We start from the raw sequence: 12,799 nt of genomic DNA on the forward strand, positions 1-12,799 counted from the left end.
AAGATACAGGTGTGGTCATAACATAGGTAACGTCTGCCATGAAAACTGTCGAAGACATACCAGCCATATTAAGCTTTTTTACCTGTTTTAACAGTGAAGAACCCAATTTAGATTTAGACATATTGAACCAGTTAGCCCCCTTCTTTTATAAAGGCTTTGAAGTATTACTTTTATATAGTTTATAGTTTCGGTATAGGCTAGGCTGTAACTGTATCAGTTGTGTCCTGTAAGAATGAGATCATCCTTTCTGGTTAGCGACACTCAAAGACCTTATCATATAAACTTGGACTATGTTTCCTATTCAATTTTCCAAGTTATAAAACGTTATGTGTTTTGGGAGAGTTCGACTTGATCTGATTATGATGCTTGAACAGTCAATAAGCCTGTCATACCAGAATGATTGAGTTCATTGACAGAGACAATAGTTTGTAACGTGAATTCTATAAACCAATGAAATGAATGGAAGCGAATACTGGAAAGTTTATAAAGAGAATATTCAGAGTTTTAGCATCAGATAAGATAATTAATTGATCACCAATCATGATTGTTTCTACTCTATTCGTTCTGTTTATTAGTGTTTTCTCGGGAATAAATTGTACCAGAACAGATAAAAATGTAGACCCGTACCTCCGACCAACTTTACGTGCCTTAAGATTTGCTCTGGAGTTTTTAGAAAATGAACATAAAAATGTCAATTTAGATGCTATTATAGGAACCCGAATTGTTGAAGGTAATACAATTTTTATACATTTTATTTTTCTTTAGAAATATTTAAACAGCGTCTTAAAAATCATGTTGTTACTCCACTCTAGTTTCAACGAGTAATTCAAAGTCATTGGCTTCAATGGTTGTTCTATTTCAGCTTTAAAACAATCAAAAAGATATTTTTTTTGAAATTCATATTATCTAATTTTTCAATGTTGTGGGCCGGGTGGCGTCGTGCTGATGAGAATATAATTCTGAGACCTGAAACGCCATAACATGAAGTTTCAAAATTATATCAATATTTAAGTGAGTAAGGGCTTCTTCATTTACAAAAATATACCAATCTACTAATTGTCTAGACTATTTTATTTAATGGACAACAATTCAATTTTTTTGTCTTGGCTATCTGGGAGATTGATATTGATTTAAAAACTTCAAATTTTAAATTTAGTCAAATTAATAACTTTTCTGATTTTTCTTAACACTTTGAAAATTTAAAGTGGACCTTTCGAAGTAAGTTGCTATTTTTTTTTTCAAGATCTATCAGACAAGGAGCTCATCAACTCATTTTGTTGATAAAAATTGTATCACTTACAGATATGATGTTCCTATTTAAGCTTTCCTGTGATTAAGTTTGATGGTGTAGAAGTTGAATGTATTTTCAATTTTTACTTGTACCACAGAAGTCTCGACAGTCTATTTTTATTTGTATTGTATTATAATAATCGTAATAATATTCGTTTGTTTGAACTGAAACTTTAAAAAAGCAGAAATAAGTTCAAATAATGTATCAGTTTTGTCATCAAAGAGTTTTTTGTCCGTCATATCTCATAAAGCTTCCAGGCAGCAAGTCTTCTGAGATTCCAATGGAGTGTTACTGTTATTAATTTAAATGATATTCAATATTCTAAACAGTGATAGACTTATTTCTTATCAAAGTCGTGACAATCTAGGTGTTATCATAAAGAAACTTGATGAAATAATAGAGAAGATCACTAAGAATGCTACAGATCTAACAGTAGGAATTAAAAATTAAAATGAATGTTCACGTTGTATTGAGAAAATCAATCGAAGCGAATAAATCAACCGATTCAACTTTTCCCTTGCTGATTCTTATAGTTCCGCTATGAAAATAAAAGACATTCTTGATGTGTGACAATAAATCGGCAGTAAAAATCAGAAAGATCCCTTGATATATGATAGAACAATTGTTAAAAAGAGGTTCAATTAGTTAAACATTTCCACCCCGATCTGCAGAAAAAAGTATAAAAGAATTGTTGATAAACAAACCCATCAGGGACACAGGGTTTAAAGGGTTCGTATATATTTAATTTGTACATAAACAATATTAAAACTATGTATCCTTTTATCAAAACAGGATATAGTTAAACACGGTATATAGTAGTTAAACACTATTAGTTAAAAATCGGTATCTATTAGTCAAAACAATGTAACTTTTCGTCAAAACAAAGTATCTATTCTTTAAAACAGTTTATCTATTTGTTAAAACAGTTTATCTAAGTAGTAATAGAGCTTAAAGATTTACAGCACTACTCAGCTTCGTTTCGTAGTACTCCGCTTTGCTCTACTTGGCTCCATACTACTCCACTTCGCTCCGTAGTCCTGTAAATCTGTAAGCTCTATGACTACTACCAGGCGAACACAACTTTATTATTATTAACTCTTAAAAAAAAACTTCAAATAAAAATATCTTTAATAAAAATCCACACTCCCAACACTTATTTCGGCTCAGAAGACATTCAAAAATCTCTAATCAAACTTCCAGGATTTCCTTGGGCTAAATATTTGGGCGAAAAACATCTTGTAAGGCATAACTACATTGGCACAGGAACCCGTTCAGATTTATGATATATACAGAGGTTATAATGGCTTACAGTTACATCTACATAAAATATTTCACATTTCTTATTCTTGATTTGTCTTGCCTATCTTCGATTATTGTGACGTCATATGGGATGGGTGCACTGCAAAACTAAAAGACTTGTTAGAAAATCTCCAGTTAGACGCACTCAGGACTTTATGCGGTGCTGTTAGGGGTACAAGTCATAGGCTATTATATTACGAAACAGGTGTAGTAACGCTACAAGAAAGACGACAGCGACATAAACTAATTATAATGTATACAGTGTATAACAACTTAACCCCAAATTACCTTTTAAACCTGATACAATTAGATGATAATCCGTACAATTTGAGAAATACTAATAATTTCATAGAATACAATTGTAGGACATAATTATTTTATAGATCCTTCGTAGCATCTGGCATTAGAGAATGGAATAACCTATCTGTTCACCTTCCATAAGTTCTTTTAAAGCCGCTCTCGAATCAAATGACATTCTTGTACCCATTTCTTACTTTTTGGCTCTCGAAAAATACAAATTTTACATTCTCGTCTTCGTCTTTCTTTGTAGCGATCTAAATTGGACACAAATTCCTACGACACATTTCGGACAACCCTACTTGCCCTTGCGGTCACCAATTCGAAATCCTGAGCATTACTTACTCCATTGTTCGACATATTCAGATACACGTGAAACTACCCTCTACCTGTTAAAACCTACTGATTTATCAGATTAATACTCTTTTATTTGTCAAAAATCATCCTAAATCATATTCGAGCAAGATCATAATTTTATTCAGCTCAGGAAAAGAATCTGCATTACCTAAACTTTCAACCAATTTCACCAGCACTGAGATGGAGATAACACTCATGTTAATATGCTCTCAAAATAACCAATTTATTACTTTTTGATCATTTTCTCCTTTTGCATTATATATCAAGTAATTATTTCATCAGGAGACGGGTAATATAGGCGAAAGCCTGTTCCCCAATCCTTTTCATTATTATATGAATAAAATATTGTTTACAAAAAAACCCCCAAAAAACCTTCAATTGTTAAAAGAGGGAATGCAAATCGCAAAAGCTTACCATCAAGAAAATATTATAAAACTTTCCAAAAAACCTAAAAATAATTATTGTTTTTAAACAAAAACTTCCCTCCTGTGACAATTTGTTACGGAAAATTGCTACGGAAATAAAAGAATGATGTTATTTCGTTTAAACGAATTAATTATTTCGTTTAAACGAAATAATTATTTCGTTTAAACGAAATAATAAATAAATATGTTTACAATTGCGCCTTAGGGGCTCCGTAGTAAACTGTTACAATTTGTTTTGTTTTTTTTTTTATTAAAAATGGAAAGTAAAGCAAAACTCGAATCTATATAATTATAATGTGTATGAACCTTTTGGGTTCAGATTAAATAAGAAAAAATCATCATCATATCTCCAACCATTGGTTCTCAATCCCAGATAAACGATGGAGGAAGGGTAACGTTTGAAATCAATTCTTAATCTATAATTGGCTACTTCTGTCTTAAGCCTTTTTTCGTTGTAATATAAAATTCAAAGACGGAAATTCAAACCAAAACTGAATTCCACAACAGAATTTCTCCCCTCCTTATTCAGCGAAATGGTTTTTGAGGCAGGTTCAAATATAATTCAAACCAATAAAAACCCAGGTGAATTTGACACCATTTTGAAAATTCTACTTTATCCAAAAGACTTTAACTCATCATTGCAGATTTAAGAGATGGAAGATTAAAATATTAGAATCAATTGAAAGAGGAAAACCGAAAACGATTACTTATAACGGTAAAAAGATACCTATTTCAAAATCAGTTTTTAACAAATTAAAAGAGCATAAAATTCAAGACAATATCAATTATAATCCTTGAATGACATTTAGAAGTAGATAGGACATTATATAAATAAACCACTATTATGGATATACTACTCCTCTTCAATTTAACGTGTCAATTCGTTTCAAATTTCATTGCTGGAAAAGATTCATGTATGCGAATTGAAACGTTGCTTGAATTAAAGAGGAGTAGTATATCAATTATGACGAAATCGGCAAGGAAGCTGAACAAGGTGGATTTCTATTTCTCCTACCCTTTATTTTCGGAGGGTTAGCAGAAAGGGGAGTGGGATAGTCTCTTCGGTAAATAGATAAAGGCCAGAAGACAAGCAGCCAGAGAAAAACGTAGATATAACTTAGAAATGGAACAATTGGCCAAAGGTTCGGGCATAAAAGATATCTTATTAACCATCAAACAATTCACCCATGAAACCAAAAAAAAAAAAACAGTAAAAGAAGGCTTGTCTAAATTAATCAAATCAATACGGATGAAACGAAGATTGAAAACAAGAAGGAAAGGGAATAATACTTAAAGACATTAATAGTGGTGATGGTTTATTACTTTCTTAATACAACAATTAGACAAGGAGATGGTGTTCTACTAAACCCCCACTAAAACTTAATTAAAAAATGGTTTCAAAATTCAAACATTCAGACAGATTTTCACAAAATCCAATGTTAATGTGTGTTGTTGGTCAACCGGGTCCAGGAAAAACACACCTCTAATAAAATATTCCAAATATATGAAAATGATGAAGATCTACAACAAAATAACACGACTGAAGAATTTATAGATTATTGCATAAAAGAAAAGAATTCACCCATCACTCCTACTGATATTCAAGTATTGAATTTGAATTCGATGATTTGGTAAATGGAGAAGGTATGACTATTTTGAACAATTACTTATCAGACTTAATATAATCATTGAAGCAATAAAACATGGACTTTAATCTAATTTCAATGAAAATCCACGCCATTTTTAAAAGATTATTAGGAAAAAGACGATTATATAAATGTTTTGATTCATGCTATTTAAATAATGTTTACAAAAATGGACGAAGAAAATAAGATTAACCTTATAATTATTAGTTTTTGAAAAGAAATTGTATAGGAAATCTACACTTTCTCCTAAAAAAGCAAATATTGAGAACGATATCGATATCATCAACATTGATTGCAATTTGGTTGATGAAGATTTTTTCAATAAAGACAAACAACAAATTATATTCAGTATTCCTACGTTAACAGTTCCAATTGGGTATAGAATAGTAGAAAAACCATTTCAAACAACATATCTACCAATTAATTCCACAATTATCAAAGAAATCAATTTAGATATAAAAGACGGACTTGGAAGATATTTAGACTTTGGTGAAGAAGAAATATGTATTCAATTACATTTTTCCTCATTTTCATCCAAAAGTATGTTATCATAATTATCGAACTGATCATTTTCATCCATGTTAATTTAATTTTTTATCATTATTCCATTTCTGTATGGTGGTTTTCTTTTAATCTTATCAAAATTATGTCTGAACACTTTCTTTTGTTTATCTTTCGGAATTACAACACCATCTTTAAAACTTTTTCTCTCTCTTCGTGAAGATCTGATAGATCTTTGTTAGATTCTTTATATATTTGATATTTTTTGATTAATTAAATCTGAGAACTAGCATTCAGCTGAGTGTTTTCATCCGTCTCTAAATACCTTTGCAGCAGTTGGCATATTTCATTTAATTTATTCGACCTGAATTTCATTATGTCTGCTGAAACTCTACCATCTTTTACAGAGCGTCTAACATAGTGTCTGATAAATAGATTTACGTGAGAATATACTTTTTCTCCTTTATATAAATAATACTAACCTTTAAGAGATAGAGCGAGAGCTGTTAAATTATTTATAATAGTTTGATTTATCAAAGATTTCATGACTTGATTGTATTTTATCAAACATGCAACTAAACAGTGTAAGTTTCACAATCCCATGCATACATAGTTTCCGGTTGTGGTGTTGGTGTATGGGTCGATGGATTAAATTCTGAAACAAGTTTTTTTCTATTTCTTTTATTCCAAGAATACTCAATCTGGGGTGTTTTTTTATATTTATAGGATATGAAGATCTATCTTTGGGATTATAAATTTGAAACGATGTTCCATATCTTTCATATATTATGTTTAGGAAAGGAATAAATATAATCATTGAACTGCTGTGTCAAATCACGCTTTAAAACAAAATTGACACATTTGATAAAACATGTTCCGTCAGTTGGAATATAACAATATTCTCCTTTATATTCGTTTATAATATAAAGCAGTTAAATTCCTTTTCCTATTTTAGATTTTCTGATTGGTTTGAAATTGTCTTTACGAAATATTAAGTGACCAGTAAAATACCAATCTGTATCATCTTATTTTTCAGTCATATTATTGACAGCTCTTTTAATCATTTTAACATTAAAAAACGATAATTAAAAATTTTGCTTAACTTTACCGTCTTAACAAATTGTGCATTGATTTCAATTTGACGTTAAAAAGTTTTAAATTCATCAATTATGTCAAGAATCACGTGATCAAATATTTCATTTTCAATTTTTTTGTTCGTCTTCTAGATCCTTTTTTTTCTCTACGGTTTTAGTCATGATTTACAGCAAAAAATTATTATTACAAAAGGATTATACTTTTTTCTTCAAATGTTTATACTCTTTTGTTAAATTCTTCGAGCTCTTATATTGTAATAATTTTGTCGGATTTACTTCGTTCAAAAAAGATAAATCATTTATCTTTTTATTAAATTTGTTTTGGTTTTGTAATACATTTTTAGAGGTATACCCAATAGTAATTAATCCACATGAGGATGTTTGAACAGTTGTAAGTACTCATAAGATAGCTGGAATAAATAATGGAGGGGTGATAGTAGCTTTTACTGCAGTTGCTATTGATATAAGAAAAGCTGATATAACATTTAAAGTTTTAAAAGCAGTGTCAATCTTAGTCCAACGAGTTTTTGATTTATTATAATGTTTTAATTCTTTTAACTCATTTTGTTTCGATATCGTAACATCTTGTAAATTTTGTGATGTCTGATTGATATCACCTATTTTTTATGAATTAAATTAACTCTATTCCTGATAGTCTCTATTATTTTTCAATAATACTCAAATTTTGAAAAATTAATCTACAGTTTAAAGTGAGGATGTTGTTACAAATAATTTATTTTATTAATAAAAATATTCTCAAAATCAAAATAAAACCTTATATATTCAAATTCTTTCCATTTTAAAAGTGTGTATGTTTCTTCCTTCTTGATGTAGTTTACTAATTATCAATTTACTAAATGCTGCATTTTCATCTTTTATTACTATTAATTCCGGGAGAAATAAACCATACATATAATTTGTTTTTCCAGTTGGAAAATTATATTTACAACGTTTTGAGAAATAATTACTGATTTTATTTTAAATTCAAAAGGAAATAATATAGTAATAATAATAAGTAATGTTAGTGTCAATTATTTTTTTATTTGGATCTAATCCATATGAACCAAAAAAATACATTGAACCCTTATCCCCTTTGAATAAAGCAGAATGATGAACGCCTTTTTGATCTGAAGTATGGATATTAGTTATAGCAGATGTATATAGATACTAACTTGAAAATTCAAGATAACAACTTGAAAATTCAAGATAATAACTTGAAAATTCAAGATAATAACTTGAAAATTCAATATACTAGCTTGAAAATTCAAGATACTAACTTAAAAATTCAAGTTACTAACTTGAAAATTCAACATACTAACTTAAAAATTCAACATACTAACTTGAAAATTCAAGTTACTAAATTCAAGATACTAACTTGAAAATTCAAGATACTAACTTGGAAATTCAAGATACTAACTTGAAAATTCAAGATACTAACTTGAAAATTCAAGATACTAACTTAAAAATTCAAGATAATTACTTGAAAATTCAAGTTACTAACTTGAAAATTCAAGCTATTAACTTGAAAATTCAACATACTAACTTGAAAATTAAAAAAAAAAAAAATGAATGGTCCTAATACGCTTCCGTAGGCAAGGCATAAATATATACAAAAATGAAATGAAATGAATGGAGTTTTACGTCCTACTTTTCTGCACCATGTGGGCTAATGAAGACGGGCGACGCCATGCAGGGTGCAATGAGGGAAATTTTGCCAGGACAGCGGCATTAGCCTGCTCTTTTTCGATTTCCAACTGTCGAAAGATCTTTAACGTGCACAGTCTGTAGCCTCGGTTTATTGTCCCGAACGACTAGACGCTTTTTCCATGTCAGCCCCTCGTACCTGCATCACTGACAGGGGGAAACCGGGTTGAAAAATCGAAGGTATTATCTCGACCTATGTCGGGATTGAACCCTGGACCTTCAGGTTAGCGAGCAAGCGTCTAACTCACTGAGCCACCGCGGCTCCCATAAATATATACAGGTAATGTATATGTAACAATGGGACGTAATGATCCTGTATATATTTATGTTTTGCCTCTATGGTACTTCATTTGTTATATTTTGTACACTTGATAACGACCAATGGAATCTTGTCCAAACGTCGTTTTTACAGATGAGTTATCATGCATTCATAATCATATCATTATGTTATCATCGCATATAATTAAGAGTTTTAACCAATTATATACAGTCTACATAAACAAAAAAAGACTTTTTGATTTATCTTGATCGGTCACTCATTGATGGTAATTCTCTTCTAATTTAGCTAATTATGAATTGATTATGGACATATGAGACAAACAGGTATTTTTCCAGGTCATTAGGACACCTTTTGAAAATAAGGGATCCCATCTTTAAGAAAGTGATTGTTATCCATAAAGACTAACTTCGTGTCAATCACTAAATGCCTATCAATCAATATAATGTAACTATTCTTCAGAATTAAGTTGAACTAAATAAATTCGTTTTGAAAATGAGTTTTTTGGTTGGAAGAGTATCTAAAAGTTGAAGCAATGCATTTTTTGTTAAAACATTGAATGTACTCTTTTAAATGGTATATATTATATTTTCCTTAAACAATGTATTTGTTGATTAATACAATTTCATGCGTATTGTGATAGTCTATATATTTTATCAAACGGATAAATTAGTATTAGACAGCTTCTTATTTGTTTTTGATGCAAATTATAAAATATTTATTTCCCGATTGTATAAACCGGTGGATGGCATATCTATGTATTAATATGTTGAAGAAGATATCCTTGCTGTTTTTGTTCGAGGGTTTCTGAAAGTCGAAGCAGAAAATATGTCTGACAGAACAATTTCATTAAATGACGTTTATAATATTCAAAATTCTTATTTTAATTAATGTGATAAGATGGCCTATATTTCCCTATTCTATAAAAAAAAACCCATTTAATCCAAGCAAAAATGTCCAAATTTGTCTTGTATCTCAACGTTAGTTGCTACTTACCACGCACGTTGCAAATAATTATTTAGGCTATTTACCAGATAAATTGCCTGGCAAATATAGATACCTCTATCGACTATTTCTTAAAAGCAAAATCCTGACAAACTTGCAGCAAACCCTGGGGTTAATTTTCAACCGCGCCACTGGAGTATTTTTTATTATTACAGGTCAGTTAAAGGTGCTCTTACGAAGAATCGGTGAAAAATACCCAAATTTAAAGATCCCCCAGGATGTGTTAGGAGAAATAAATGAGTTGAGGTTACTAGCTGGCCAGATCAGTGATACAGCCCTACCTTACCTGGCGGCCAGGGATACACGTTATTTCTTAAGTAAGTTTTCAATATTTTCACCCTTCGAAGCTCTTTAAGCAGAAATATTTAGTTCTGATCATCTGAGGGAGTCGTGCAGAATAGTTTTACCCTTTGATACAACAGAAAACACATTTGCTTAACCCTTGGTCATGCAATCAAGATGAAAAACACGTTTTACTCACAATTATTTAATATTTTTAGGAATAGGGTACACCTTGACTAAAAACTTCTGGGATTTAGATTACGATAGCAAGGATGTCAATGCTGATGTTCAAATATGGCCATATTCAAACAGAGAGGCCATCACAGAGAAAACCTCGGACGACTGTTTAACAGAATTCTTTGGAACTGGGTGAGATGAATGTTTACGTGTGTAATGTGTAATAAAGCAGTTAGGGTTAAAAGACCACGTCTGGCATTCTTCAACTTAGTGTTCATTGCGCTTTGGAAATACATTCCACCTATACTTGTTGTGACCCAGATACGGGTAAGGCTGGATTATTTTGCACAAATTTGATTACTTGTGCTCCAATTAGATTCCAAATTCAAGCAAAATTACTTAACAAGACGTAACTCTGTCTCTGTTAGAAAATTCGGTTAATTTGAACACAGTCTATCCATATTTTTCTAAAAACTGAATATAGTTCACCTGCTAATTTTTGTAATAATCGGGTGTATTAGCCAACACTATTCTTGGTGACAGGCGTGGGGAAGCTTTATGCAATGATAATTAATTGAATTAAAGACGCCTAAAAGGTTTAATGGATTAGTATAGGAACATTACCAACTTGATGTGACTATATTAGACAGATATGGTAAAGCTGGCATTAGGGGATTTGTGTCGCAAAATTAATTTTCTCTCAAAGACAAAAGGAATGGCTGATAATAATTGATGCCTTACGAAGACACCTCGGGAATGTTAACTAGATAACTAAGCCACGTCTTGTCTTAACCTACGAGTTTCATGTCCTTTAGGATCTTCTACAAGTTCTTATTCGACTTTTTCAATTATTGTCTCACCGTTTTAAAAATCCCACGAGGATTGAGACAACAATTCAAACCTTAATATTCTTTACAGTCCACAAGTTCTTCAATAAAATGAAATTTATTACAAAGAATGAATAACACTGTCAACAAAATAAAGATAAGTTGTACATGAAAAAACCCAATAAGATTGAATGATAATTTACAAAGAAAACAAAAATTATTCATGAAAATGAAACAAATACTTTACAATGTACAGATTAACAATTTTTTTTTAAATGAAATATACCAAACAGAACATTTTGATAAAACGGAACATTTAATTGTTTTGATGAAACGGGCATTTATTATTTTAAAGGGACGTTCCCCTTTTTTTGTAGGTTGGAATTTTTTTCGTGCTCAAATTTACGAAAACTATACACCAAAATCTAAAGAAATGTGCCTTTTAACGTATCTGGAAGTTGTAACTAAAAAAATCCAGCCGTTAATTTTTAAACGCCAAAAATGTTTAAATAATTACATTATTTTGATAAAACAGAACATTACATTATTTTGATAAAACGGAGCATTACATTAATTTGATTAAACAGAGTTGATGTTACGGAATGCAAACGATGAGTTCAAAATACACGTTGAAACAATTCTTATGGTCAACAAAACACGAAAGTTCATTTGTTCTGATATTATAAAAATATAAAATAAAGTATTTTTCAATCGTGTCAAAATCCAGCCATTAACATGCGTAAAAAACAATGATCGTACAAATTGTCAAACTTTGACGGGAGCGAAAAATTAAATTTACGAAACGAAATATATTTAAATTTAAATGATTAATATGGTAATAAAATGATATTCTATGACAGACCAGGGGACATCACATCGATAGGGATATCGATTAAACGATTATACATAACTGAAAGTTCGCTTAAACTAAAGAAAAAGTCACTACTTTTTGATCTAAAAAGTTACACATTCTAAACGTTATTACATGTCTTTTCTTTCACTATGTTTCATCAATAAAATGAGTTTGGTAACTGGACGATTCAAAATTGAACCATCAGCAAGTTTGACATCAACTATTCTAACCAAATTATCAACTCCAATATAAATTTATATAATCTCTGCTAATTTCCATTTTCCACGTTTATTGTTCTCATCAACAACTAAAACTACGTCTCTTTTCTCTAGATTATCCTTACAATTTAACCATTTCTGACGAGGAGAAAGTTTATGAATATTAGTCATCCAACGACGCCAGAATCCATTCACCATATGATTACAGAGTTCGCGACGTTTTCTAAGATTTACTGCATAATCTTCACAGGGTATTTGTGGCGATGTAAGATCACCTCTTCCAATCAGGAAATGATTAGGCGTAATATAGGGCTTATCTAATGGCGATGATGATTGAGCAGTAAGCGGTCTACTATTAGGTAATCCGGAAATCTGACAGAAAATTGTTTCCCATTCTATAAAGTTAAGTTTATCAGCAGATACCATGTGTTTCATTGATTTCTTGACTTCTTGAACCATTCTTTCTACAGCACCTTGATGATGTGGTCCAGCAGGTGATCCGAATTTCCAAGTTATTTTAAATCTTAAACAATTAGAGCGAGTTTG

At 30.6% G+C, this 12,799-nt stretch overlaps 1 protein-coding gene across 1 annotated transcript; it reads left to right on the forward strand.

The window, feature by feature from the left end:
* Window positions 1-540: 540 nt before the first annotated feature.
* LOTGIDRAFT_154673 (hypothetical protein) lies at window positions 541-10,551 on the forward strand (the record flags this gene model as incomplete). Its single annotated transcript, XM_009063872.1, has 3 exons — window positions 541-730; window positions 10,052-10,213; window positions 10,397-10,551. 3 exons carry the CDS (start codon window positions 541-543, stop codon window positions 10,549-10,551), a joined length of 507 nt encoding a protein of 168 aa, XP_009062120.1.
* Window positions 10,552-12,799: the final 2,248 nt, after the last annotated feature.

The sequence above is a fragment of the Lottia gigantea genome (assembly GCF_000327385.1).
Source record: "Lottia gigantea unplaced genomic scaffold LOTGIsca_6, whole genome shotgun sequence".
Lineage (NCBI taxonomy): Eukaryota > Metazoa > Mollusca > Gastropoda > Lottiidae > Lottia > Lottia gigantea.